Raw genomic sequence first — 27,409 nt, 5'->3', positions numbered from 1 at the left:
TACAAATCCTGTAGGGGTTGTCATCCAGCTTTCCCAGATTACTGAATGACAAATCTACCGAAATAACAAGACAGATTTGCCATACTAGATCTCGGGGGGTGACAACCTTTATAGAAATTGTATAATAGTATTAACTTGTTCATTCAAGGACTTTCTGGTGAACTTCAGATTTTAATTTGAAATGTTCTATAAATTCACACATTCTTTTTTGTAGATTACATTGAAACCTAAATCATATTCTGTAAGTAATAAATGTGTAGACGTTTAGCTGTGATGCCATTGCTCGTAGTGACATCAGCTGTCATTAAGGAATTAGAACATATATAGAAATTAAACATCCCCTTAATAAAAATGTATTACAAATAATAGAAAAAGTAATTTTGGTACCAGTGATCTTATATCTTTGTATGGTCATTTATGGCATATTATATTTTCGTGTACTTTAGTTTAAAAATTAAATACTGTCTATTGGTTTACTGTTAATATCCACTTCAGAATACGGAAAGGACGGTTGTACTGTTATACAATGGGATTACTGATGGAATGAATATATATATATATATACACACACACACATGTATAAAATTAAGTGATGGGAACCACCCCTCCCCTATTTTCAAGGCAGTCATCGCCGATCTACATGGAGGAAAAAGGATGCAGATAGCAAAACTTAAGTTGGGATCACTTTTCCGGTGCTGTACAGCCCAACTTTAACTATAGGACTACATAGCCTATTGTTTTTTGCACCCACCACTTTTACATGGGGCCGTTTATTTGCAGAGAGGGTCCTGCGCAGGTTCGCACCACCCATTAGAAAAAGAGGATATGGCCAACATGGTTCCATGGACCCCATAGCAGCCACCTAGGCTAAAGTTATGGTACCACACCCTTGGGGGCTTTGGTAAGGCTACAAAATTCTAGACTTTCTGGATTCAAAACAACTGGTGAACCAGATGTGAACACTATATTAAAAAAAATAATCATATTGTATACAGGATAAAATGACATTTATGAAAAAAAAACAAAAAACATTCTTGCCTGCAATTCCAACATGAATGTTTCAAGAAGTAGATTGATTTCCAGCCGGTGGCCATGAAGACCGGGACTGTGAGAAGAGGCCGGCAAATCTTCCAATATACCCATCATGTCTTGACTTTCCTGATAAAGCTCTCTCAAACCGCCCAACTTCTTTACATTGTCTTGTATTCGAGGCTGAAGGTCAAGGTTTAGGGTTTCCCGTCTGTTCTGTAACTCCGCCAGTCTCAGCCTCAGAGCTTCACTCCTGTCCTCTTCTTGTGGCTCCACCTGTGATTCTTTCTGAATGACAGTCCTAAGGGATATAACAATGTTCACATTAGTAAATACGAGCTACATGTATTTGTACAACAGTCAACAGTCTGAGTTGGGTACCTCTTGGCTTGCACCCTCATAGTTGTGGTGGGACTTTGCAGTCTGTCTCTTGGTGGGGCTTCAGGCTCTACCTCCATAGAATAGTTCTCCCTTTCTGTCTGAGCTTGTAGCTCTCCTGGTACGGACTGGTAAGAATAAAATGTATTAAAAAGTAAGGGTTAATGGTATTGGAGAGTGCCCTGTTTTATTTCCATCTAGGTTGGGAAGAAACTTTTTCGAAGAATCTCTGAACCTAAAGTTCATCTTGTATGTAAGAGTTTCTTGAGGTGATCTGAACAGAATAATTCAGATAAAGCCGTAATTCAGGTGACAGACATTTTTCTGTACAATCGGGCACTTATTCGACTGTAGTCTACTTCAATAGGCCTCCATGAACCTCGTAGTGACTGATAACATGGAACAATAGCCTGCATTCTCCGCCTCAGCAAACTTGATCATACAGTATGCTGGCTGGAATCCCACATGCAGTTTTTGTGACAGTCTTTTGAGTCAAACACAGGAGTGGACGCAAAACAGGAGACATATCAGTCTTTCCCTAAGGCCAGGATCACACACACACACACGGTTTTGATGCAGTTTTTGGCTCAGTTTTTTAGCCAGACACAGAAGTGAATCCAAAAGAAAGGAGATGCATCAGTCTTTTATTCATACCATTCCTTCCTTTTGGATCCGCTGCCGCAAAAACTGCATCAAAACTGCGTGTGTGACTCGGACCTTATACTTTTCATTCTTTTTGGATTCACTCCTGTGTTGGGCTAAAAAAAAACGCCATAAAAACGACAAGTGCGATTCCAGCCAAAAGCAAGTGATCCAAACTGTAAATAGCAGCCTACTCTAGGCTTCTTCAGGCCAGGATCACACACGCAGTTTTAAAGCAGTTTTTGGCTCCGTTTTTTTTAACCAAACACAATAGTGGGCACAAAAGAAAGGAGATGCATCAGTTTTTTTAATACCTATTCTTGCTTTTTGATCTACTTCTGGCATCGGCTTAAAAAAATGGAGCCAAAACAGCACCGAAAATGTTTTTCCCAGCCTTTTAAAACGCATGTAAAAAACAACATGCGTGTTTTTAATAAAAATTTTTACATGTTTTTTATGGCGTTTTTTATTTAGTATTATTTTGTACATGTGATTTTCTTGAAGTCCTATAAAGAAGCCAATGGAAAAAAAATGCTAGAAAAAATGCCGTAACCAGAGGATGCTGCGCCATTTAATCGTAACAAAAAAAAAAAGGCAGAAACCAAAACGCTGTGTATGTAGGCTTTTGCATATTTTAAACATAGACTTCAAGGGAACACATGTCCGCATCGTTTTTGGGCAAAAAAGTACAAAAAACACAGTGAAAAATGCCACCGAAAACACGAGTAAACGCTGTGTGTGAATCCAGCCTGATGATGGTTTCCACAAATAAATAAATACTTTGCAGAGAATTCATTTCAAAAGTTGTAGAAAGAAAATAGATCTCTCAACCGTGGTTGGAAACGAATGTCATTATTTCACTCTCGGCTGGAGTCAATTTTGCTACATGGAAACACATCTGGGACGGAGCCATAATCTTAGTGGATGACTATATTTACACATCTAGGATTTACCTCATTTCCTGTCATCTGTAGTAATTTTTTAGCCACTGAACAACTATCTGGTGAGTCAGAAGCTGAAGCCGCCACGAATATATCCTCACTTTTACATTTTTCTGACACAAACATAGATATTCGAGTCATTTTAATCTCCAGAGAAGTTTTTACGACCTAAATAGTAAAGAATAAAAAGTTGGATTCAATTCAATTTTAAATATAAAAACAAACAAACAAAAAATATTCAACACTTCCATAGTCCTGAAACTACAATAAAGAGACACTTTAGGCCAAATTTATACATTTATGCCTAGTGCAGGGTCTGAGGGGGCAGAACCCACTCTATTAAAGGGTTTAGAAAACCCATTTTCATATAGCTCATTACTGCATTTAGAGTTAATAGGGGGGAGGTGGGGGGTCCTCTGTTCAGGATCCTCATCTCTTGGTCAGAATAGTGAGCGGTTACAAAGTGTCTCTTCCTCTGTAGGGCCTGTCCTGTTCTGCATTACACATATAATTCATTGATTTTATTGGGAACTGTGTAATGCTTCATTTTCCCTGTGGTGGCGCTGCAGGGAAACTGAACACTTACTGTCAGGTTTCCCCACATACTACAGCTGATCGCTGGGGTTACAACCAGGGAACACTTTGTGATCAGCTTATTGTCAAGGGACCCTTCTAACATGTAGGGATTGTCCAAAGCGGAGATCCACAAACTCTGAATTCCCTAATAGAGTATATGAAAATAGGTTTTCTAAACTAAACAATGCCTTTTAAGCAATATTGTATAAAGATCTTGATCCCCATGCACCAAAATAAAAAAAATATTGGTATACGTGCAAACTTTTACAGTGAAAATGCTCAACAACCCATCACAACAAGCAACAGATGAGAAAACGCCTCTATTACTACATTACTAGACTTGCATCATAGGAGTTCCCAGCTTCCGGTTTTTACCTGTAGTTCAAAAGGAAGTTCATCACTTTGTAAAAGTTTTTGTATTTCTGTGGATTTCTTACTGATTTCCTCCAAAAGTTTCTCTTGATTTTGAAGCTCCGTCTGAAGGAAAATAATCAAAAATGTTATGGTCAGAAATTTTTAATCAAATTTAATATAGTGGTCCTTGCTGTGTATTATACAGCACCCTGCTAGCTAACAGAATCCAATACATGGACACATGATGGCTGTCCTGAAATTTTACTGTGATAGTGATTGTTTGGATCGATGCTAAATAGTTAAAAATTAAAGGGGTTGTTCCATGATGACAACATCAAAGAGGTGGGTCCGCTGCTTGTGAATCCCCCATAAGGAGTTGAGAGCCACTAAGAAAGAGTGGTTCCTCCTCTTGAGGACTCGGCATGACCACGGATTACATGATCGACAATTTTTTTTTATCTATGGCCAATGGCTTATATAGATGCAGCTTTCTGCTAATTTAAAAAAAAAAAAAAAACTCTTACTCCTCATAACCCTCCTATCTAATATATGAATACTCAATGCAGGTATTCATGCTTTAACCAGGCTATATGGATAGTCATGTGTTGAAGTTCATTCAAAGTACTTAATAGAGGAGCAGAATATGAATAATTAGATCAAAAGCGGTTAACCTGCTTGTTGATGGTTTCCTTGTAGGAAAGTGGATATATTATTTTTTTACTCATAATCAAAAAGTAAAAACAAACTAAAAAAGTAAAGATTATTACTATAAGTCACGCTCAAATACTTACATATAGCAATCGGACATCATCACTTGTGAGGTTTGCACTTTCTATAAACTTGATTTTTCCTTCTGTCCAAGGCTCCATCTCTTGTGAGAGATGAAGAACTTTGTTCCACAGACAGACAGAACTTTTTAAGTTTTCATTATAGCCGTCAAGTTTTTCACATACCTGTAAGCAAATTCTAGAGTTAAGTAGAAACTCAGAATGTGAAATGTGAATAGTTGTGGCACTAACATAGCACCGCAACACTTTCAAATTATTTTTTATATTGTAAATGCTTTACCCCTTACAGTGTAGTATTACAACATTTAGTAATTATACAGGGAAGTTTAATAAGAGAACTGTTTTTGGATTATACTTTATCAATTTATTGTTGTTACTTTGATTCCACTTTATAGCAGGAGACCAAAAAAAACCAACAGGTAATCAACTTCATTTACTGTTTCTTAGTGTAGTCAGAACCCCTCCATTATTAGTGGTCTCTTCCACGACACACAGGCCATCTCTTCTTGGCTGACTGCATCATTGTGGAACAGATCACAGCACATAGATAAGGAGGGGTTTTGACTACACACAGGGGAGGTGTGTGTGTGTGTGTGTGTGTGTGTGTGTGTGTGTGTGTGTGTGTGTGTGTGTGTGTGTGTGTGTGTGTGTGTGTGTGTGTGTGTGTGTGTGTGTGTGTAGGGGTTGAATTACTGCAAAAATGCCTTGTGTAAACATAGCTTTTAAATGTATAAGATGATCTCATAAAAAATTAGAATGCATATAGCAACAGAGAAGGTTGGACTGTCCCATCAGGAAATCCTCTGGTGTACCCAGGTTCTGACAATATAATTTGGCCCACCAACTGCAGATGGCTTATCACATTTACAATACAAATTAAAGGGGACACTAAGATGTAACCACAATATATATCAGTGCAGTTACGAACAGTAGATAGCGCCATTTCAGTCCTGAATTTGGAAAAAAAATCTGAAATTGTGAAGATGAATATAAAAAATTGGAATTAAGATTTTGTATAGATGTATGGTGAGTCCTCAGAATCATTTCATCTGATTGGCTCAAGGTACTTCAGTCTAAGGCCTCATTTACACGAGCGTAATATACGCGCGTGCTTTTCACGCGTGTCGTACGCACCTATATTACTCTATGGGGCAGTGCAGACAATGCGTGAATTTTGCGCTGCGCGAGTGCGTTGCGTAAAACTCACGACATGTTCTATAATCGTGCGTTTTTCGCACATCACGCACCCATTGAAGTCAATGGGTGCGTGAAAACCACGCATGCCGCACGGAAGCACTTCCGTGCGAACTGCGTGATTCGCGCAAGAGCTGTCAAAAGGATGAATGTAAACAGAAAAGCACCACGTGCTTTTCTGTTTACAAACATCCAAACGGAGTGTCAAATTGGAGATGAGCGCACCGAACTTCACCGGGTTCGGCCGAACTCGTTTTGACCGAACCCGGCAAAAAAATTTTCCGTTACGCGACGTCAGATGACAGTCACTGTCCACGGTGCTGAAAGAGTTAAACTGGTTCAGCACCCTGGACAGTGACTTCCGATCACAATATACATGAACGTGTAAAAAAAAGAAGAAGTTCTGACTTACCGATAACTCCTGGCTTCTTCCTCCAGTCTGACCTCCCGGGATGACAATTCAGTCCAAGTGACAGCTGCAGCCAATCACAGGCCAAGCACAGGCTGCAGTCAATCACAGGCTGCAGCGGTCACATGGACTGCCGCGTCATCCAGGGAGGTGGGGCCGGATGACAAGAGAGGGACGCGTCATCAAGGCAACGGAAGGAAGTTCTTGGTAAGTATGAACGTCTTTTTTTTATTCACAGGTTGGTGTATATTGTGATTGGAATTCACTGTCGAGGGTGCTGAAAGAGTTATTGCCGATCAGTTAACTCTTTCAGCACCCTGGACAGTGACTGACGTCGACTTGCCTCATCTCTATGATGGCGGCTGCGCGAAAATCACGCAGCCGCGCATCATACACTGATGACACACGGAGCTGTCAAGTGCCTTTTGCGCACGCCAAACGCTGCGTTTTTTTGCCTGCGCAAAACGCACACGCTCGTGTAAATGAGGCCTAACACTGATACCACAAACATAAAATGGTTGCTAAATTTGATTAATTCCAACTTTAAAAATAAAATAAAATAACTGTATAAAGTTTTGACATTCATCTGCATGCTCTATAAAATCAGGAGACATTAGAAGCCGTATTCACCTTGATCAGTTCACCGATTTACTGAGCCATGCTGCTAGCTATGCAGCCAACACTAATCAGTATGTGCAAGGCCAAGTGACTGATCAATAAGAATGGCAAGTAGTTCTAAAAAAGGAGCCTGAGGGTATGTTCACACGGCAAACAAAAAGGTGGCTGTAACATACGAAGCTGTTTTCAAGGTAAAACAGCCTCTGATTTTCAGCCGTTTTTTTATGCATCAGGCGTTTTTTACGTTCATTTTTCGAGCCGTTTTTCAATTGACCCAATGAAAAACGGGTCAAAAAACGGCTCAAGAAGTGACATGAACTTTTTTTTTTACAGGGCCGTTTTGGGCAGATGTTTAGAGGCGTTCAGCCCCCACATTTTCAGTCGTTTTTCGGGCGTTTATGGCCCGAAAAACGGCTGAAAATAAGCAGTGTGAACATACCCTAAAGGGGCCTTTAGTGTAACCCTGGCCTTATCTCACACAAGCCTTTGAAAGGTTGTTCTAGGAAAACCGATTTGCATGCTAGCTGCTGCAAGTTCTGAGATTATGGATAACTTTATAGCATAATGGATTATTTCCCACTTCTAATATATATCCTCAAAATACGAATGTCAAATCTAGTTCAAAGGAAAAAAGTGTTAGAGTTGCTCGTAACAACCAATGAATGGGAAATATGAGAGCAGTATTGTCATTGCTATGGGTGACTCCTCCACTCTTCTCCTTTGGTCATTTTTTATGAATAGTACCTACATCTAACCACTTGTCGATGAGCGTGTTGGCTTCCGCCTGGAATGGCGCCTCTTCAAATCTTTTTATCTTACTGATCTGAGACTGCAGCATTTTGCAGATGCTGTTTACCTCTTCTACATCTTCGGAGTGATGATCAATCTCCAGTTTTAGCTCATGAACCTGCAATAAAAAACACAATCAGAGGTGACCACATTATATAACTGTAGATCGCGACAATTCAGTCCATGAATATAGAAAATATCAATTAAGATTTATATTCAGTTAAAAATGTCCGTCCGCACATAGAATTGGAAAATGATGCAACTGGTGCTTTTTCTTTAAGGAGACAGGGACACCTAGTGTCAAATTTCAGATGTGGATACTAGAAAGAACAGAGATAATAGAATCACCAGCACCTACGATACACAAGCTTCCACTTATCAACAGGGAGCCATACATTTCAATGTGTTTATGCTAGAAAATTTATGTGACTACATTGATAAATTAGACCCTATGTACTCTCTCGGTGAGCGCATAAGCAAAAAGGTCTGGCCTAGATCCATCCTTTTCCTCCAGAGCTTCGCTTCACTGCTGCCCACTAATACAGTTAAACTGCCCATACACATAAGATAAATGTATGGGCGCCTCTCGACTGTTCCCCCGATGGTATATGTCATTGGAAACAAGGATTGGGCATGTTGGATTTCAACAAATATCTTACGGGCTTGTCTACCCTATTATATAGAAAAGCACATGCTGAGCATGCATGTTACTGTGAATGTCGGGGTTAATAGCTCTCAGCTTAAAGAGAACCTTTCACCTGCCCATACATGTTTAGCATGCACAAACCCTGGGGCACTTTATATTTTTTTCTACCTTCCTCCGTTATTTAGATATCGGTTGCCGTTATATTTGGTGCCCGATATTTAAATAACCCCCTGAACTGTCAATGGGGCGTGTAATGGCAAGGGGGCATGTAACATCGCTGTGACACTGTCCAATCAGCTACGGACAGTGTCACAGAAAGAGCTGGAAAGAGGAGAGCGTGTGTGCACGCACGCGCAGATCGGAGCTGTGCACGCTCTCACTCTTCAGCTCTCGGCAGACAAGTACAAGACTGATCTCTCGCAAGAGATCACACAGTCTTGTACTTGCCTGCCGTACTGGCAAGGGGGCGTGTCACTGCTACGGACAGTGCAAGAGCTGGAGAGAGGAGAGCACGCCTCCTTGCCATTACAATCCCCCTTGCCAGTTCGGCAGACAAGTACAAGACTGTGTGATCTTTCACGAGAGATCAGTCTTGTCCGTGTCTGCCGAGAGCTGAAGAGTGAGAGCGTGCGCGCACACGCTCTCCTCTCTCCAGTTCTTGCTGTGACACTGTCCGTAGCGGATTGGACAGCCATGTTACACGCCCCCTTGCCATTACACGCCCCATTGACAGTTCAGAGGGTTATTTAAATATTGGGCGCCAAATAGTTTTTTAGTGTTCCTGCGCCTTATGCTAATGAGCATATGAGTCATATCTTAGTTCGAAGAGTCATATCTTCATTCCTCAAGCCTATCCGAGTTAACCCCGCCTCCTTACTTTTGATTGACAGCCCCTCGTCTACCCCCAACACACACGAAATCCAGCGCTTGCAGCATCGATGTTTGGTGCGTGCGCACAACTGGACACCAGAGCAGCACATGCGCAGTAACTAGATTTGAGGCCCGGACGAAGCAGGAAAGGGTGTCGGATCACACATGACGGGCGCATGTGCGCTATCTTAGACGAGATTTCAGAATTCAAGACGGGCCAGTTTTCAGCGGTGGGCGAACATAAGAAGAGGAACGAACAAGACTGCCAGATTATTACCATAAAAGGCACAAAATGTTTGCAGACCGTTATTTACGGTCAGAGGAGGAATTTAGGATAGGAAATACCGTCAATGAACTGTTGACAGCAGCGAGGGGTGAGTCGAGTTGAAATGCTGGTGACAGGTTCCCTTTAAGCTTATTGCATGGCCGTGTTGCAAGTATGGCGGCATGTTATTTACATATTGGTTTAGGCAAAAAAGGTGCTGCAAGGTTAACCATTTGTTTCACTCCGTTAGGTTACAAAATACGATTTAAATTTGGTGCCAAAGTTTATTTGACGCTACAGTATCTTTGCAGTGCCCCTTTTATAATACTGCTGCCCTCAGCAGAGCACCTGGGCTACCACCTACCATGCACCATTTATAATACTGGTGTCTTCCTATGTGGCAGGGAGCTGAGAGAGGCATTTTGGCTTCTCAGAACACAAGGTTCTTGGGTGCAACTGCTACCTCTGCGGTGGTCATTGGAACTGTTGCTACCGCTTGTTATAGCCATACTATGGTTGCCTTGAAATATCTCCTACACTTAACACTGTAGGACATCCTATACTTCTTCTCTATGGTTAGACATTGATACTTGACGATCATGCCCTGTGCTCAATTTGCATGCTGTCTGCAACCATGATACTGTTCTTACTGTACACTCCTATGTTATGTAATGATATAAATTAAAAACTTACTAAAAAATACTAAGAAAACAAAAACATGTATCAGTAGTCTTTAGGCTAGATCCATGTGGTGACAAACACTGCAAACATCAACCGTGGTAGCCCCCTAAATATATAGAAATCTTATTCCAATCTCTTCATATAGGGCAATCCGACAATGCGGATCCAGGACCAAAAAGTGTGTGCACCCCGTGATAGTGTATACAAAGGGACCACCAATTTCAAACTCTACCTTCATCATCATTTTATGAAGATTGTCTTTTCCAATGTAGGATGACTGATGAGACATTGTAGTCTCTGCTTTCTCAATCAAAAATGTCAGTGATGTCCTGTAATGCTGGAACTTGCGAAGAAGTTTAATTATTACTTCACATTTCTCTTTGCTGAAAAAGAAAAAAATGTCTCTAAATGCATGACGTAAAAATAAAAAGTATATAATAGACAAAAACATTGTACTGCAGCAATAGCAGTACTCTGATATTAAAGGGTAACTAAACGTTCAACAAACTTCTGACATGTCATAAGTTTTGATTAGTGGGGGTCCGAGCACTGGGACCCCCACCAATCGCTAAAACGAAGCGGCAGAAGCGCTCGTGTGAGAGCTGAGCCGCTTTGTTTCTGTTCGGCTTTTTCCGGGAATCGATGTAGCGTTGTACGGACTCAATAGAAAGTCAATGAGCCTGTACACCGCTACATTGGCTTTCCGGAAAAAGACGAACAGAAACGAAGCGGCTCAGCTCTCACAGGAGCGATTCTGCGGCTTCATTTTAGCGATTGGTGGGGATCTCAGTGCTCGGACCCCCACCAATCAAAACTTCTGACACGTCACTATGACATGTCAGAAGTTTGTTGAACGTTTAGTTACCCTTTAAATGTCTGAAAAGATCTTATGACAGGTGGATGTGACACCCCTTACCTGTGAGCAAGGTACTGCTTTGTGCTCTCCCACAATTCTTCACACTCATCCCACCCAGTTAAATCCTTTCTTTTTGAAGTTTGAAGAACCTCTTGAAAGGCATCACTGATGAATTTCTTCTCTTTGTCAAATGTCTCCAACTTTTTCTCCAGAATTCTTAAAGACTTCATTCTAAAATAAAATAGAAATACAAAACTATTGAACTAAATATGAACACAATGGAAAGTGATAGAAAATCATAAAAAGGCCCTACAGTGAAAAAAATAAAAATAAAGACAACATATCTGAATAGAGAACCATCTTAAGGTTGGAGCTAATTTCAATAATAGTACTAGTTAAAAGGGGTTTTCCAAAATTAGGAATCCATGGCTGTCTTCTTCTAAAAACAGCACCACTCCTGTACCCAGGTTGTGTGTGGTATTGCAGCTCAGCCCCATCCACTTCAATGGAGCTGACCTGTAATACAAGACACAACCAATAGACAGGTGTGGGGCTGTTTTTGGAAGAAACAGCCATGTTTTTCTAAACCCTAACAACTCCTTTAATGTTGTGCCCTGCTTGGGGCCGTTTTGTAAAGCTTGCACATTACACTTATTTATGGAGGAGGTGAGTGTATTATCAGAGGCGCTGATGTCCTTTTGTAGTCTATACAGGTGGCTGCCTCCAGACTATTCAGACGGCTGTATTATGGCATTGGAGGAGAGCCATATACTTTATTTACTAATAAAACTTTTAGAAAAAGATTCCCTTTTTGTCCTTATGGGATCTGGCCAGATTTAAGGGACTAAATATACTGCAGCAAAAAAAAAGGTATGATCCAGCATTTTTAAAGAAATCCCAGGACTTCATTTTATAAACATTAAAAATCCACCCAGCACATAAAGACAAAGAACCAGTACGCTTACGCGTTTCAAACGCCAACTGCGTTCTTAGTCACAATATACTGCACCTTTATTGTGCCATTTATTATGGCCATCTATATGTGGCTTACTGAGATATTCTGACACTGTCCCTGTCCCTTCATGAAAGCTATGCATTGAATAGCGGCAGTATTTTTACATACCTCTGTTGGACGGCATGAATGGTTGGATCTTTTAGGCCAATTTTATCAATTTGATCGTGAATATCTTCAATATTTTTGTAAAAGTCTATGAGACGCTTGTTTAATTGCTCATGGGTCTCATTCTCTTGAAGATTCTGAAACTCCCTCTGAACAGCTTGCTGGCCACTTTCTAACATCTCAAAGAAACCACTTATCATTTTCCTGCATGAGGTTTCCCCTCCATTTTCTGGATCTTCTAGGAGAATCCCAGCAGCTTGCATGCAGTCATCAAGCTTCTCAGCTTCTTGACCCAGAAGATAGACATCCTTTTCTAAAGACTCAAGGCTCATCTTCTTCTCCTGCAGAACGCTCCTGTCCATACCCAGTACGGGAAATCCAGCTTCAATTGACATTTTGGTTGCCTTAAGGGAAGACAGAAATACTCCCAGGGACTTAAGAGTTGTCTCTCGTTCCTTCGTTGCTTCATTTGCTGTTTGCAGCTCGGTCTTATATTCCGAAACGGATGAAGCGCCCAAACTATTCAGTTGTTGGATCTCAATTTCATATGTGTTCTGGACATCCTGCAAATGGAAAGCAGAAAATATATTTTATTTTCAGATTAATTTTCTTGTTAAGTTTATGTTAAATAATAATGTTATGTCCCGACACTTTGTAATCAGCTGGAAAATGTAGGAATCAGGAATAACATAAGGACAGCTCATTAAAGGGGTTGTCCTGGATTAGAAAAACATGGCTTTGGTCTTCACCGCCACACCGGTCCATGGGTTGTTTCTGGTACACCAGCATTGCTCTATTGAAGTGAATGGGGCTAAGCTGCAATACCACACACAACCTGTGGACAGGTGGAGTGCTCTTTTTGTAATAAAGCAGCCATGTTTTTTCTAAAACCTCTTTAAAAAAAGCAAAAAACTTTGCTCTATAAAAGATTTACAAACCTTCCAGAATTGACATTATTTGGCTTCTGAGAATTATGGATACAACCTTGTAATTTTGGAACCCCTAATTAATTAGAAACCTATGAAGCATTGACTTTCAAGGTTCACTTCACAATGGTACACTGTGGTCTTATAACACAAGTAACACATTACACACTTATGTATGATATTTGAAAGGGCAAAAACAGGGTCTTTGAGCAGAAACCTGTGTCCTACTCATGACCGATTTACTAGAATGGCTCACATGGGTGAATATGCCACAATATAGTCAGTGATTATCAATGTCTAGCTCTATTGCTGGACACTCCGGTGTGATAGCTTTGTAATTAAAGGAGTTGACCCACAATTTGTACATTACATTTCTTGTTAGATCACACATAACATAATTTCTCAATTGGAGTAAACAAAATGTTCCTGTGTGTAGATTTTGTTGTTACACACTTGTTATTGCGCCCCTGGTGTTCTTTTGATTCCATCTCAGAACGTCCGCCTTATGCGTCTGAAGCTGGTGAGAAAAAGCCTCTTCTAGTGCGCAGCTTCTTATTAGCTGGCCTACACAATAGCAGGAATTACTCTGCCGCCCGTGTTCAGGAGGATCCGGGCAGTGGGACTGAACTACTGGAGCATGTGTGACCACCATTGGACACATTAGGTGCATGTTCTGAGGGGGAATGAAACAAACACCTGGGGGCGCAATAACAAATATGTAACAGGAATATCTATAAAAATGAATCTGAAAAGCCTCCCCGACATTTTTCACCAATTTGCCGCAGACGACTGCGCTATTGATTTAGTCAAAACAACAGAACCCTGTCACAACGGTGACCAACGGAAACCATTAACAACATTTCCATCACCATTGAGATCAATGGTGAGGGAAACGGAACCGAAGGTTTCCGTTTGCCTTTCCGTTGAGGGGTTAACCTGACGGAAACCTCAGACGGAACCCCTCAACGGAAGGGCAACGCTGATGTGAACAGGCCCTTATTGATGAATCCTGCAAACAGATCAGTCAAAAAAGGAATATTTATCTTCCGTTGCTTTCAGTCAGACATCCGTTATTGTGTTTGTTTTTTCTATTTAGACGAATCTGATGAAACGGAAAGCACAGCGCAGATGTGAACGAATCCTTAGTCAAACGCTGCCTGCCTCTTATACTATGTGTTAATACACTAAACATTAGGCAACCCACAGTGTAATACATTGTATCAGTCAGCAATGACACAGATGATAAATAGTAACAAAAAGTAAAAAGCGATAGTTGGTCCGGATTCTTAACTTTCACTTTTCTCTCACGTTAGGATAGGATACCTCAATTTTAATAATGACTTAAAGGGGTTTTTATATTAAAGTCCTATCCTTAGGATTGGTCATTCATATCAGATCAGTGGGGGTCCGACTCCCAGCACCTCCACCGATCAGCCATTCTAGTAAATGGCCTGCAGTCCCAGGCACAGCAGCTACAGAGGAGTATGGCGCTGTACCTGTTAGAAATAGAAGAGGCTGCGGCGTTTGTCACCACGGCCGTCTTAGTCAGCTAATTGGCAGGGGTCCAGGGAGTCAGACCCCCCACGATCTTATATTGATGACCTATCCAAAGGATAAAAGTCCGGGAAGACCCCTTTAATAAAAGCTAAATTAAGTTAAGAGGTTTTACTTGCCCATAGGGCAATTTCAAAATATGCTGGCGAGTACCCAACACCTATCTTGGGGCAACCATCGTATTTATTTGATCTTTCCTGGCGTAAAAGGTAAATGCATGGAAAAAAAAATTGATGTGAATGGGGCCTAAGAGCATTGCAACTTTCCTATGTAACATTGTACTTTCATGCAGCGCATCCTGAGAGATTTCGTTTTTACTATCTCATTGCCGTACATTGTCTGATGAAAAGATACAACTCCTCCTCGAGTACAACATGATCTGTACAAGTATGAAAGCACTGAACAAGCAGAGATTTCATGGAGATGTAAACTTAGAACCTTGTCTCAATATCATATACTATTATGGTTTGACTATTGTACGAGGCTAGACGTAATCTCTATAATATACAATATACAGTAATAGCAGTACCTTCATCTCTTGTAAAACGGAGTCTATCTTTGATACTGTGAACTGCTCCATCTCAGGTTCCTGGGTTAGTCTGGGAACCAAAAACTCAGTTTTCAAGAAATTAGTTTGTGTTCCATTTAATGATTGCGTCGCAGAAGCCGGTCTGCTTTCCAAATTTCTTAACTCTAGAAAAATAGACTGTTCTACAATTTCTATCTTTTCAAGGAACCCATCAAGCATTTTCTGGCATGACGTCCGTCCTCCATGTTCTGGGTCTTCCAGGAAGATCTCTACTGGTTCTAGACGTCTATCTAGATTGTCAGCATCTTGTCTCAATCTGTAAACCTTGTGTTGTAGCTTCTTCAGGTTCTTCTGCTTTTGAAGTAGAGTAGTTCTGTCATTACCAAGCACGGACCCTTCACCTTGGATGGACAGCTTAGTCGAAGCAAGGGTAGACAGAAACATCTCCAGTTCTTTCAGAAGAACCTCTCGTTCTTTTATTATCTCATTTGTTGCTTTTAATTGAGTTTTGTATTGATGTACAACAGACTGAACAGCTTGCTCGTCTACTGGACTTGATGGATCAACAACCTCGGGAGCGAATTCCAGATTATGACATTGTTGAATCTGATCTTTGACTGAAGTCTGTACATCCTACATAAGAAAACCCCCCAAAAAAAAACACATTATTAAATGGTGTCCAATCATAACACTACAGGTGGATGAACGTCTTGATTCAGATCTAGAAACAGAAATTCTAGATAACATGTCTACATCATAGCCACTTGTATGTTTCATGACTTCTGTTTAATTTTTATAACTTTTCTCAGATACAGGTTTCTCGTGATACATTTGTTCCAATGTTTAATTTATATATATATATTGGATAAGTATGGTCTTACTATTAATGTAAGACTACACAAAGAATTGTTTATTTTGGGTAGCGTTTCCTTTTAGGAAAATAAAAAAAATTGTGACTGGAGAAATTACATCTTCTAAAACGTAAACTTTATTGGTAATATAACATAAAGGTAATGTTTGACTTTTTTTTTTCCTAATTAAAACCAGAAAGGGAAACAAAATCTTTTTTTAATCTGTTTTTATTTTTGATTGTAGTTTTTCTGCTCTATTTTCTGTACATGATTATGGGGGCAGCCATCTTACCTGAGCCGCTGTTAACAGAATTTAGATATATGCTTTGCAGCAGCCACATATAGGAACCTGTGTACAGGAGAGGACGCTTTGACTTCAATGGCAGAGTTTTCTAGACATGCTCTGTGACCTGTGCCGAGGTCATTGTGCAGGGAGGGGGAGGAGGGGAGCTGTGTCCATCACCTATTGTCAATGGTGGATCCTGTGTTATCTATATATAGGTGTAAAGGCCCTTTTACATGGACCAATGATCGGGCAAACGAGTGTTCACAGAAAGCTCATTCCCAAACATTGGCCGAACTGACTTGTTGATCGGCGCACGTTTACATGGCCCATGTTGGCCCCTGTAAGAGGACAATAACCAGTTAGTGTAATCTTGCATGTGATGATAATGAGATGACTGCTGAAAAGTGATCTCAACAGAACAGGAAGGGTCAGTCTATTATGAATAGTGGATCCTGTGTTATCTATATAGAGGTGTTACCTGTCATTGTAATCCTGTCTGTGATGATAATGAGATGACTGCTGAAAAGTGATCTCTACAGAACAGGAAAGGTCAGTCTATTATAAATGGTGGATCCTGTGTTATCTATATATAGGTGATATTTGTCATTGTAATCCTGCCTGTGATGATAATGAGATGACTGCTGAGAAGTGATCCCTACAGAACAGAAAGGGTCAGTCTATTACAGAACCGGAAGGGTCAGTCTATTGTGAGGCTCAGTGAAAACTGTAAGATTTTAGGATTATTTTTTAATATAGATATTGACAAAGAAAATAATAAAAAAAATCTCCCAAAATTCTTAAAAAATACGTTTAACATAAAAACTTGATTAAAATATGTCATTTTCTGATGACACATTCCCTTTAATGTAATATTGATCAGTAAAAAGCAGCAACCATAAAAACAAACACATCAGAGGGATGTATTCAGAGGGTTCTATATCGTTTACTATTTGGTGTGCTGCTTTTGCGTTTTAGAAGAGTTGCTTTCTACAGTGATAATGTTTAATACATTTTGTCCAGAGAAGAATAAAAGATATAAAAATAAGAAACCAGATCAACACCATACATAAAGGAGAGAGGTCCCATAGCAAAGATTAAAATGGGGCCACTTCTGGTGCAGGTGGACACTACCACACACCTAACCAACTGGAGACGGGATTCCCTACACCCTTATTTGCTAACGCTGTAGGGTCAACAGAGAGAAGTTCCCAGCACACATTCTCACTAACCATTAAAATAGAGGACAATGTCGAACCTTAGCTGGGCCCTTCTCTGTAAGGCCCCATATCAGCCACGTGGGCTGCCTTGTCACAAACATCTACTTACCTGCAGATCCTGATAAACAGAACCAATGTTGGAAATAGTGAATTTTTCTACACCATGGATTGGATTCTCTTGATTTGTTTCACATAAAAGAGACACTTCTTCGTCAATGGGCAAGAGAACACTTATTGTAATGCTCACACATTGTATTCTAAAAAAACAAACAAAAAAAAACACATCATCATAAACTCGCAATAATAATAGTAAATAATGCACACAATCTATCTTCAGAACTGTGTGGTGAGAGAAGTCATAGTTTTAATAGGCTACATAAATAAAAAGTAAGAGAAGAGGACCTAAACTCACTAAGAAGCCATTTTTTTCGTCCATTATAATAGTGACTTCTGCCTCCCAATGTAAAAAGTTCTGCAATTTCTTGAGTTTAATTCGCTAAGCACTCATTGTCCTGAAAGGTTATGTTCATACTAATATCATGGCTTCCTTTCATAACATAGCCATGACAGGTATGACGAATCCCATCGACTTATAATGCGGTCTGTCAGGTTTTTTATCTGGGGTTCCAGTATTTTCGAAGGCAAGAATATTTGCTGAAGACTACGATATTTTTGTGTCCAAAATTCTCCATACAAGGCAAAAATGCAAATGTGAACAGAGCCGAACGAATTCGAACTGAATGACATCATCAATCCCTCATACATAGACTTTAATAATAAAAAGATATAATCATGACGTGATGCAAACTTAGAATATCATAGAGCACCATAGTAATAAATAGTATCCGTCGTGATCTTTTTTAGCAGTGATGTAATATTTAGGTTCCGTTTTTACAGGATCCATGCTGCATATGATAGATCAGTTATGATCTATCATGATCAGATTGAACGATCCATCGTGATCTCTTAGGATGTACCACTCTCTGCATTGGTCACACAAAAGTCACAATGTTATGTGACTTTGGGTGTTAAAAAATATGAAGTCAAAGCTGCCATTTAGCTTGGACCTAAGGCTGGTCACAGGGCAGCTTTACTCATCACATATGGTGCATCATGGGACATCTGTGGGACTGGAAATCGAGTCATATGAATGATTAGCTATCTAGCGATGGATGTGGCCATGTCTATGATATTTTTTTATAAAACTATTTAACTAACCTGATTTTAATTTCCTCAGAAACAGCTCCCAAGGAAGACTGCAGGGCGTATCTTATCTCAGAAACTTTCTTCTTCTCAGTCCCATGCAGAAGCATCTCTAATTTTTGAGACGTGGCTTTAAACGCTATCCAGCTTTTGTTTGCTTGATCCAGTAAAATCTAGAATGAATATTCCAAATTAAATAATGTTACTAGTCCCCTCTTATGAAATATTGCTGCGTACAGGGGTGAATATAAAAATGTACACATTTTTACTTGTCCCAGTCCTATTTGGGATCTGACATGTAAGATTACCTTAATATTAGGTTACTTCAATATCTTAGCATGTAGGACCGGGAGTCCTGTGCTTTTTAGACTCCTGATAGAGTCGTTTGCATACATAGTGGGAAAGTTTTCACAACTCAGATGGTTCTCGCAGAATAGGTTATCAAAAAATTTAAAAAAGTTGACCACCAATTTCTTTTTTTCCTCCTGTACAATGCTATATCTTAATTTCGTAGGAAGGGAACTCCTTAATAGTTTTGCAAATCATTACATGATTAACTTCACATATGCATTAAGGGACTACGTCAGTCATAGATCGATACTGCAATATACAGTATTACAGACCAAGCTAGATTTAATGCTTGCAAAGACAGAGACCACATATTACACTGAATGATATAAGACTGGGGAGTCATTTTATTACAGTAGTAGATTAAACTTTATAGTTTACCTGCAGTTTATGAAGTTTACTCTGAAGCTCCTTTACATCCTGAACTTCCTTTGGACTTTCGGCAACCAGTTTTTCTCTTGAGTTTTGTATTAAGAATTCTAGGTCACGTTTCTCTGTATCATATCTGATGGGAATAAAAAGTAACGAGGATAAAGACTTACTAGTATAACTATAAAGATAATAAAACATATTATTATGGCATGTGAAATATTTAAAGGGGTATATCAGTAGAGACATCCCTTTTCATAATGGTGACGCTGCAGCGATCAGCTAATCTGGCTACCGGCACCCTGGGAAAATGGCTGATTTTGACAGGGGAAGCCGTGGCCATCCAGGTATTTCAGTGCAGAGGTAATATAGTATTGCATGGCTTTTACAAAGTGTCTCTCCATTCTGTCTCATAGTGGAGCGGAGACCCAAGAGGAAGTCTGCCCAAACACAAAGAGAAGAAACAAACTCCATGCAGATGTTGTCCTTGGTCGGAATTGAATCCAGGATCAAAGAAACAGTGCTAACCCTATATCTGACTTACCTCAGTAGCATCATCTCTAGGGTTGAGCCATTTGACTTCTGATCTTCTGCCATGCTTGCTCCTTGTGGTACACAATCTGTTTCACATACCTATATCATAAACAACCAGAATGAGGAAGATCTCACACGGACAAATATGAACAACATATATGTACCATGTAGGGGTAAAGCTTTATATCCGCTATCTTTATTCATTACCTCCTGCGTTCCGTCGGTTGTGTTCATATTTGGCTTAGTTCCATTTTCAGCTGATGCCACACTGCAAATAATGATGAGTAATACAATTTAATGACCATCTATAAGTCCATCTACACGTCTAGATATAATAATATACATCAGTCAATGGAGCACATTTAACTCTACATAACAGCATACAATGACTATGAACTTGCATAACTATGAAGAATGGTCACTCAGCATACCATTCTTTTACTTATGTAAAATCTGTATCTATTATTTAGGAATAAGGAGTGAAAACAGATCAACATCATTCCAGACCAGCTCCTTACTCCGGGAATGAAAGATACGGATTTTACAACTTCAGTGCTGAAACATCTTGTATCTCTTGAATCCTTGCCGGTCCCACAACACATCAGTGCACGAAGGGTGTGCAGTGTTATAGGACATACGATAACCCGATCCGGTTGATGAGCTGATCAACTTTTCTTCCTAATCTATTACTTGTGTGTCAACAATCTACCATGACCTCCTCCCAACCACATTCCCAAGACTCATACTAATGACACAATGAGTGATAAGTCTATAGAGATATCTTACTAACATAAGTGCAGCAGATAGATATACAGTAGTTAATGGGCTTTACTGGTCTGGACTAACCCAGCTCGAATGGCCGGATCCCCTAAACTAGGCTAGGGATAGATGGACGGGCAGTCTATAGAAGCCTTGAAAGTTATTTTTCCAAGCAATGCAATGGAGTCTCCTGAATGTTAGGTGAACACATCCTACATAGGTTCATATATCATAGTACATACATTTAATGTGAACTCTGAAAGGTACTAAGAAAATCTAATGTCTATCGTGCTGACAGATATTCCTTGAATGTCTACTATTGAGGGAATCATGGACCAAATAGGTTTGATTTTATCTATCTGATTCTGTTGTTTCTCATCGAGAGAAGTAGTGGGCAGCCTCTTATTCCCTCCTCTTTATTAAGATAACATGTTCTTGGATGAGCCAAATGAACCCCTTGCACATTGTACATGATCTATCTAATTTTCACAGAAAATAGTTTTTTTGTAATGTTCTCAAACCTCCTTATGCAATACTGGGATCTACCCATCATTAGAATATTTAGGGGCTGGATAAAGGTTTCTGATTCTCAGCCCGAATAACATATTTGGTTGTGTATGGCCAGCTTAGATCAGGGGCTGCTGGTCTGGGACTAGTGATATCATTGCACAGAGCGTGGCTAACTGGGAATAAGTTGTAAGTGAAGAAGAAAGTAATCACAGAGCTCTTTCATTTTTGTTGGATGGAAGCGGGTTTGGTGGGCCAGACCAAGATCCCACCATGGCGACTCCTTAAAGGGTAACTAAACGTTTGACAAACTAGTGAATTGTCAGAAGTTTTGATTGGTGGGGGTCTGAGCACTGAGACCCCCACCAATTGCTAAAAAGAAGTGTCAGAAGCGCTCGTGTGAGTGCTCAGCTGCTACGTTTCTGTTGGGCTTTCCCCTGAAAGCCGATGTATCGGAGTACGGGCCCATAGAGTTTTTATTGAGTCCGTACAACGATACATTGATTTCCGGAAAAAGCCGAACAGACACGAAGCGGCTGAGCGCTTCTGATGCTTCATTTTAGTGATTGGTGGGGGTCTCCGGGCTTGGACCCCCACCAACAAAACTTCTGACATGTCACTATGATGTGTCAGAAGTTTGTCAAACATTTAGTTACCCTTTAAAACGTTTGTGTTCTCTAAAGAGTTTACATGAACTCCTCATAATGTCGATTTATTATCATAAAGCCTAAACCAAAGCTATACAGATCTCTGAAACATGGTACTTACTCGCTCTTGCCAATTTTATTTTTTTCCAGTATAAACCATAGATTAAGATAAATATCAGCCGCATTTTTATTAAGCTTCTCCTTCTTTTTTGCGCATTCTGTAATTATTGTGGTGAACGCCATAGAGGCAGTGCTTGTCCTGAGCCTGTCATCCAGAGTCTGCATTGTCTGTAGACACTCATTGAGTTCTCCTAAATGGCCATGATCAGAGAAGACAGCCTGGGGAAGTAGATCACAGAGTCAATATCTGTAGAGTGAATGCATTTTCCATTTCAACATTCCCAGATTTCCTTACATAAGGCATCAAAGCGTAAAGGTGGTCATACACATTAAATAACTGTTGGCCGAACGGTCATTCAGCCAAGAGTTACAGATGTAGTCAAGTTTATCTATAACTTGCTGCAGCGTGATATCACACAACAAAAGTTTCTTGACATTGTATTTAATGCGTTAAAATCAAGATAAAGATGGCTACATCTGTAGCTCTTCAGACTCCCCCCTAAACATGCATGCTTGGCTCGGATCTTCCGTGGGAACAAAGGATTGAAAATTCAACATGCCCGATCCTTCTATCCCCTGACACCTGCAGTCAGGAGCGAGTCGGGTGGCCCTCCTGCGTATTAAGGGGGTTTTACACAGGATGATTATCGGGCAGATGAGCGTGAATATAATGCTCGTTGCCGATAATTGCCCTGTGTACAGGGAACGATCAGAAGATCAACGAGCAAAGGCTCGATCATCTGTAAACAGGAAGACGCACTGCCAACATTATAATAACGTAAGGGGATGAGCAATCGGAGTAACGACCGCTCGTCCCCATCCATAGCGCTGTGTGACAGGAGCAAGCGAGCGCCGTTCAACGAGGCTCAACAAGCCCTTACACAACGGGGACATACGGAAACCATATGCACCGGATCCTTCACCATTGAATTCAATAATGATGCAAACGGAAACCTATGGTTTCCGTTTGTTTCATTTTGGAGTCCGTTCATGGGTTCCCCTGACGGAAAGGTCTGACGAAATCCTTGAACGGAGCCCTGACGCAGATGTGAACGAAGCCTAATTCTACTAGATAAAGTCTTTCCTTGTCTTTTGTCTGAAAACAAATCAGGAGATGTCTACAGAGATAGCGAGAGACTGCAGAAAAAAAAAGAGCTTAAAGCATTAAAAGGGTTGTCAGGTTTAGAAATCCCATTTTAAATGCCCTATTACACATTTGTAGGGCAGGAGCCTCATCTAGTAGCCAGAGTAGGGATCGGCTGCAGAGCATTTCTTACCCTGGAGGACCTGGCATGTCCGTACATTACACAGCCTATTGATTTAAATGTAAACTGTGCAATGCTTAAATTCTCCTGTGGTTGTGCTGCAGGGGAATTGAACACTTGCTTCCAGGTTTCCGCACAGATTACAGTTGATTGCTGGGGGTCTCGGCGGGATAACCTGTGATAAGCTTCTAACAAAAAAGGATTGCCCAAAATGGACAACCCCTTTAGAGTGGATGTCTCCTTTAACCCCTTCGCGCACCCAGACGTGCTATTACGTCCGAGTGCGGGGGGTGATGTTTGGAGCGTGGTCACGCTCTAAGCGCGCTCCATATAGTGCGGGGGGTTGGATGTATTTTACAGCGGACACCTGGGACTAACAGCCGGGAGCAGCGATCGCACTGTTCTTGACTGTTTAACCCCTCAAATGCTGCAGTCAATCGCAACCGCAGCATCTGATGCGTTGAAAAGAGGTGGGCGGCCCCCTCCGACGGCTCTTCGGGTGATGATGGTTGTTATGGCAGCCCAGGGGCCTAATGAAGGCCCCCAGGGCTGCCTTCACTCTGCCTCTGTTAAGCCCTTAACAGATGCCTGTAAAAATTACGATATACTGCAATACATCAGTATTGCAGTATATTGTACCAGCGATCTAACGATCACTGGTTCAAGTCCCCTAGGGGGGCTTATAAAGTGTGTAAAAAAAAAAGAAGGTTTTAGTAGTGGAAAAAAAAGGAAAAAATATTGAAAGTTCAAAAAAAAAAAACCTTTTCTCATTTCCCCCCTAAAGTCATGTAAAAAACAGTAAAACAGTAAAAGTCTAGTCTGAACTATTACAATATAGCATTATTTAATGCGCATGGTGAATTCCGTAAAAAATAAAAATGTAAAATACCAAAATCTCTGTTTTTTGGTCACCTTAGCTGTCAAAATTTTTTTTATAAAAAGTGATCAAAAAGTTCTTCATACCAAAAATTGGTACCAATAAAAACTACAGCTTTATTATCAATAAAAGTAGCAAAAAAAAAAAAAAAAAGCTACATAAATTTGGTATCATCGTAATCATATTGAGCCAGAGAATAAAGATAAGTTGTCGTTTTTACAACACGGTGAAAGCTGTGAAAACGTAACCCAAAAAACTATTGAGGAATCTCAGTTTTTGTTCAACTTCAGCCTGCAAATAATTTTTTATCAGTTTCCCAGTACATTATATGGAACTATAAATGGTACCAAAAGAAACTCCTCCCACAAACTCCTCCCACAAAAAATAAGCCCTCACGACACTCTATTGACGGAAAAATAAAAAAGTTATGGCTCTTGGAATGCGGGGAGTGAAAAACGAAAAATCAAAAAATGGCTTAGTCCCAAAGGGGTTAAAAATCTGGAGTATTTAGAGTATAATTTTCCAAATTGTGTTGAGATGGCCACATGCATTTGACCTAACATCTCTCAGTCCCAACTAGTTCAATAACATGGGCAAAATAAACGTGTTATTTTAATTCAGTGGGGGAGATAAGCGACTGCTAGGCACGTCTAATACTGCCCGTCTACAAGGGAAACAAAAGGATTGGACAGGAAAAACACATATTTCCTCTGACGATAGAGTCTTTGTAGATCCTGAGAAACCTGGCGGGATCTACTGGTTAAAGTCGATTATCTATGGGCAGGTTCACTATACCTATTGCAGGTATGGATAAGGATCGGGGGTTCAGAGTTACTTCCCCTTTAAGATTAGGATAATTATAGAGAATTGGAATACCTCGTGTTCTCGGATTATTTCCTCCATGTCCACAACATCAGCACTATTCCTTTCTTTCAAAATTTGTTCTTCCAGTTTGAAAATCAATTCGTCAAATTTCTTCTTCTCTATATGGATTTTTAATTCACTGACATAAGCCTCCAAGTCATCACGGACAATCTGAGAATACAGAATAGTAAAAAAAAAATCAGAACATTTCAAAAATTCGACTTATGTGACTTTCTTCGTATTGTCTTCTTCTGTGACCATCTGAAAAATCCATTGTAGAAAACAATATACATTTCATCTTACCTTCCATCTATGTCTGACATCAGCGCTCACTCCTTCTACCAGTGACTTCTCCTTTGTAGAGGATGAAATATTCTTCATGCGTTCGGTGGCTTTCAGAAAATGTTCCAAGTCTTGACTCCCAAATTTGCCAAGGGCAGTCTAGCAAAGGGGAAAAATATAACTATTTTTAAGAAACATTGATCAGAGACATGGTGACTGCATGTATACCATAACCCTTAGATAACATAGCTAGGGATATCCGAAAAGTAACTTGACACAGGACAACATGAACGTTCCTTTAACGTGGGTTGACTCGGGGTCGGCCACAGCTTTTATTATAAATATAACAAACATAATTTAACATTTTAAGGTAAACACCCGTATGCCGGCCTACCAACATAGGTGGGCATGGAGGTAATTCACCTTACCAAACCGCCAGCTGCGATAAAACAACATTTCACCCATGAACAGAACATAAATTAATAAACACAAGAAAAGTGCAAAATACCACACAATACAATTGTAGAAAAACCCCCGCTCTGAAGGCAGTGCCATCTGCCAATGCAACTTTGAAGTATTCCTAATCGCAAGGCAAACCAGCTACCCTGCACCTACGAATGCCTGTGATGGTACAATTTTTTATTATTTATTTTTTTAATTTTAAATTTTTTTAATATAACACTGAACATTAATTCCACAAGGGGCAGGAGGGAGGGAGATTGCAATGTAGCAGCCAAAAGAGGCCGAGACCCGGAAGACAGCTCCTTAAATACACTATGCAGGAGGGAGAAAGGACCATAACTCCTCCCCCCGGATGGAGGGGGCTAAGAGCAGCAGCCAGAGGTAAGAAACGTATTAACCCCTACCCTTGCTGGGCATACAACAAATAGCTGAATCCCTAGCTGGGGCCCTATTAGTTTTTACCCACATTACCTGCAGTCAAAGACCCAGCGGTTAAACACCTATGGGTCTACTAAACAGGTGAATGACAAGTATATTGCATAAGTGGTAAGCAGGTCAGGTAAGCGAAGTCTTAGAAACCGTCGCTAATAAACCAGTTTTAACGTCAACTGTAAGATCATAATTAGTAGTCACCTCAGAGCATAATTATAGCAAAAAGTACAATGACCTGAGCTACACAATATCTGTAATACTAAACATACAAACTCAGTATCTCAATTCTGTGTGGATTTATATTAACGGGTAACTAAACGTTCAACAAACTTCTGACATGTCTAAGTGACATGTCAGAAGTTTTGATTGGTGGGGTTCTGAGCACTGAGACCCCCTCGATCTCTAGAACGAAGCAGCTTAAGGGCTCGTGTGACCACTCAACCACTTTGTTTCTGTTCGGCTTTTTCCGGAAAGCTGATATATCGGAGCACAGGCTCATAGACTTTCTATTGAGTTCATACTCCGATACAACGATTTCCGGAAAAAGCCGAACAGAAACGAAACGGCTGAGTGGTCACACAGTGCTCGGACCCCCACCAATCAAAACTTCTGACATGTCACTATGACATATCAGAAGTTTGAACGTTTAGTTACACTTTAAAGAAAAAGTTGTACATAGTTTTAGGAGAAGAGTCTCTCACATGTGGCGGGATTGGGGGTTGGTGGACAAATGTAGAAGGGCTTGAAAGGAAAACATGATAGTGTCCTTAAAGGGTCCCTAAAAATTGATGACCTATTCTCAGGGTAGGCCATCAATATCTGACCGGTCGGGGTCCGACTGCCGGGACCCCGCCGATCAGCTGCTTTGAAGGGACCGCAGCGCTCATACGAGCGCTGCTTACCCTTCATTCCGGTCACTGCTCACGCTGTGAATCATTGACACGCTTGTAGCCGCGGTTCACAGTATTACAGCCTTCTCCCATTCACTTCAATGGGAGAATGTTGTAATACGGTGAACCGCCGCTACTGCTGTGTCGGCGATTCAGTTTGAGAAGTGACCAGAATGAAGGGGTAGCAGAGCTCGTACGAGCGCTGCGGTCCCTTCAAAACAGCTGATGGACGAAGGTCCCGGCAGTCGGACCCCGACCGGTCAGATATAGATGGCTTATCCTGAAGATAGGCCATACAATTTTAGGGACAGGACAACCCCTTTAAAGAGGT

General features: G+C 40.5%; 1 protein-coding gene across 3 annotated transcripts in view; it reads right to left on the bottom strand.

Annotated features, from left to right (window-relative positions):
- Window positions 1-27,409, bottom strand: part of SYNE2 (spectrin repeat containing nuclear envelope protein 2) — a 257,014-nt gene that overhangs the window by 150,442 nt on the left and 79,163 nt on the right. For all 3 annotated transcript variants that reach the window (XM_075843762.1, XM_075843764.1, XM_075843763.1), the window contains exons 22-39: window positions 25,316-25,453; window positions 25,025-25,183; window positions 22,008-22,225; window positions 20,181-20,241; window positions 19,984-20,072; window positions 19,452-19,575; window positions 18,738-18,895; window positions 17,629-17,776; window positions 15,166-15,798; window positions 12,160-12,719; window positions 11,097-11,267; window positions 10,413-10,563; window positions 7,678-7,836; window positions 4,712-4,873; window positions 3,942-4,043; window positions 3,003-3,158; window positions 1,411-1,535; window positions 1,039-1,330 (exon numbers count right to left, since the gene is read on the bottom strand). In XM_075843762.1, the coding sequence (XP_075699877.1) occupies window positions 1,039-1,330; window positions 1,411-1,535; window positions 3,003-3,158; window positions 3,942-4,043; window positions 4,712-4,873; window positions 7,678-7,836; window positions 10,413-10,563; window positions 11,097-11,267; window positions 12,160-12,719; window positions 15,166-15,798; window positions 17,629-17,776; window positions 18,738-18,895; window positions 19,452-19,575; window positions 19,984-20,072; window positions 20,181-20,241; window positions 22,008-22,225; window positions 25,025-25,183; window positions 25,316-25,453 (3,606 nt within the window). The remainder of the gene's footprint in view (window positions 1-1,038; window positions 1,331-1,410; window positions 1,536-3,002; window positions 3,159-3,941; window positions 4,044-4,711; window positions 4,874-7,677; window positions 7,837-10,412; window positions 10,564-11,096; window positions 11,268-12,159; window positions 12,720-15,165; window positions 15,799-17,628; window positions 17,777-18,737; window positions 18,896-19,451; window positions 19,576-19,983; window positions 20,073-20,180; window positions 20,242-22,007; window positions 22,226-25,024; window positions 25,184-25,315; window positions 25,454-27,409) is intronic.

This window comes from Rhinoderma darwinii, chromosome 12 (assembly GCF_050947455.1).
Source record: "Rhinoderma darwinii isolate aRhiDar2 chromosome 12, aRhiDar2.hap1, whole genome shotgun sequence".
In the NCBI taxonomy this organism is placed as follows: Eukaryota; Metazoa; Chordata; class Amphibia; order Anura; family Rhinodermatidae; genus Rhinoderma; species Rhinoderma darwinii.
Note: the sequence above shows the minus strand (reverse complement) of the source record. Positions and strands in the feature narration are given on the sequence as shown.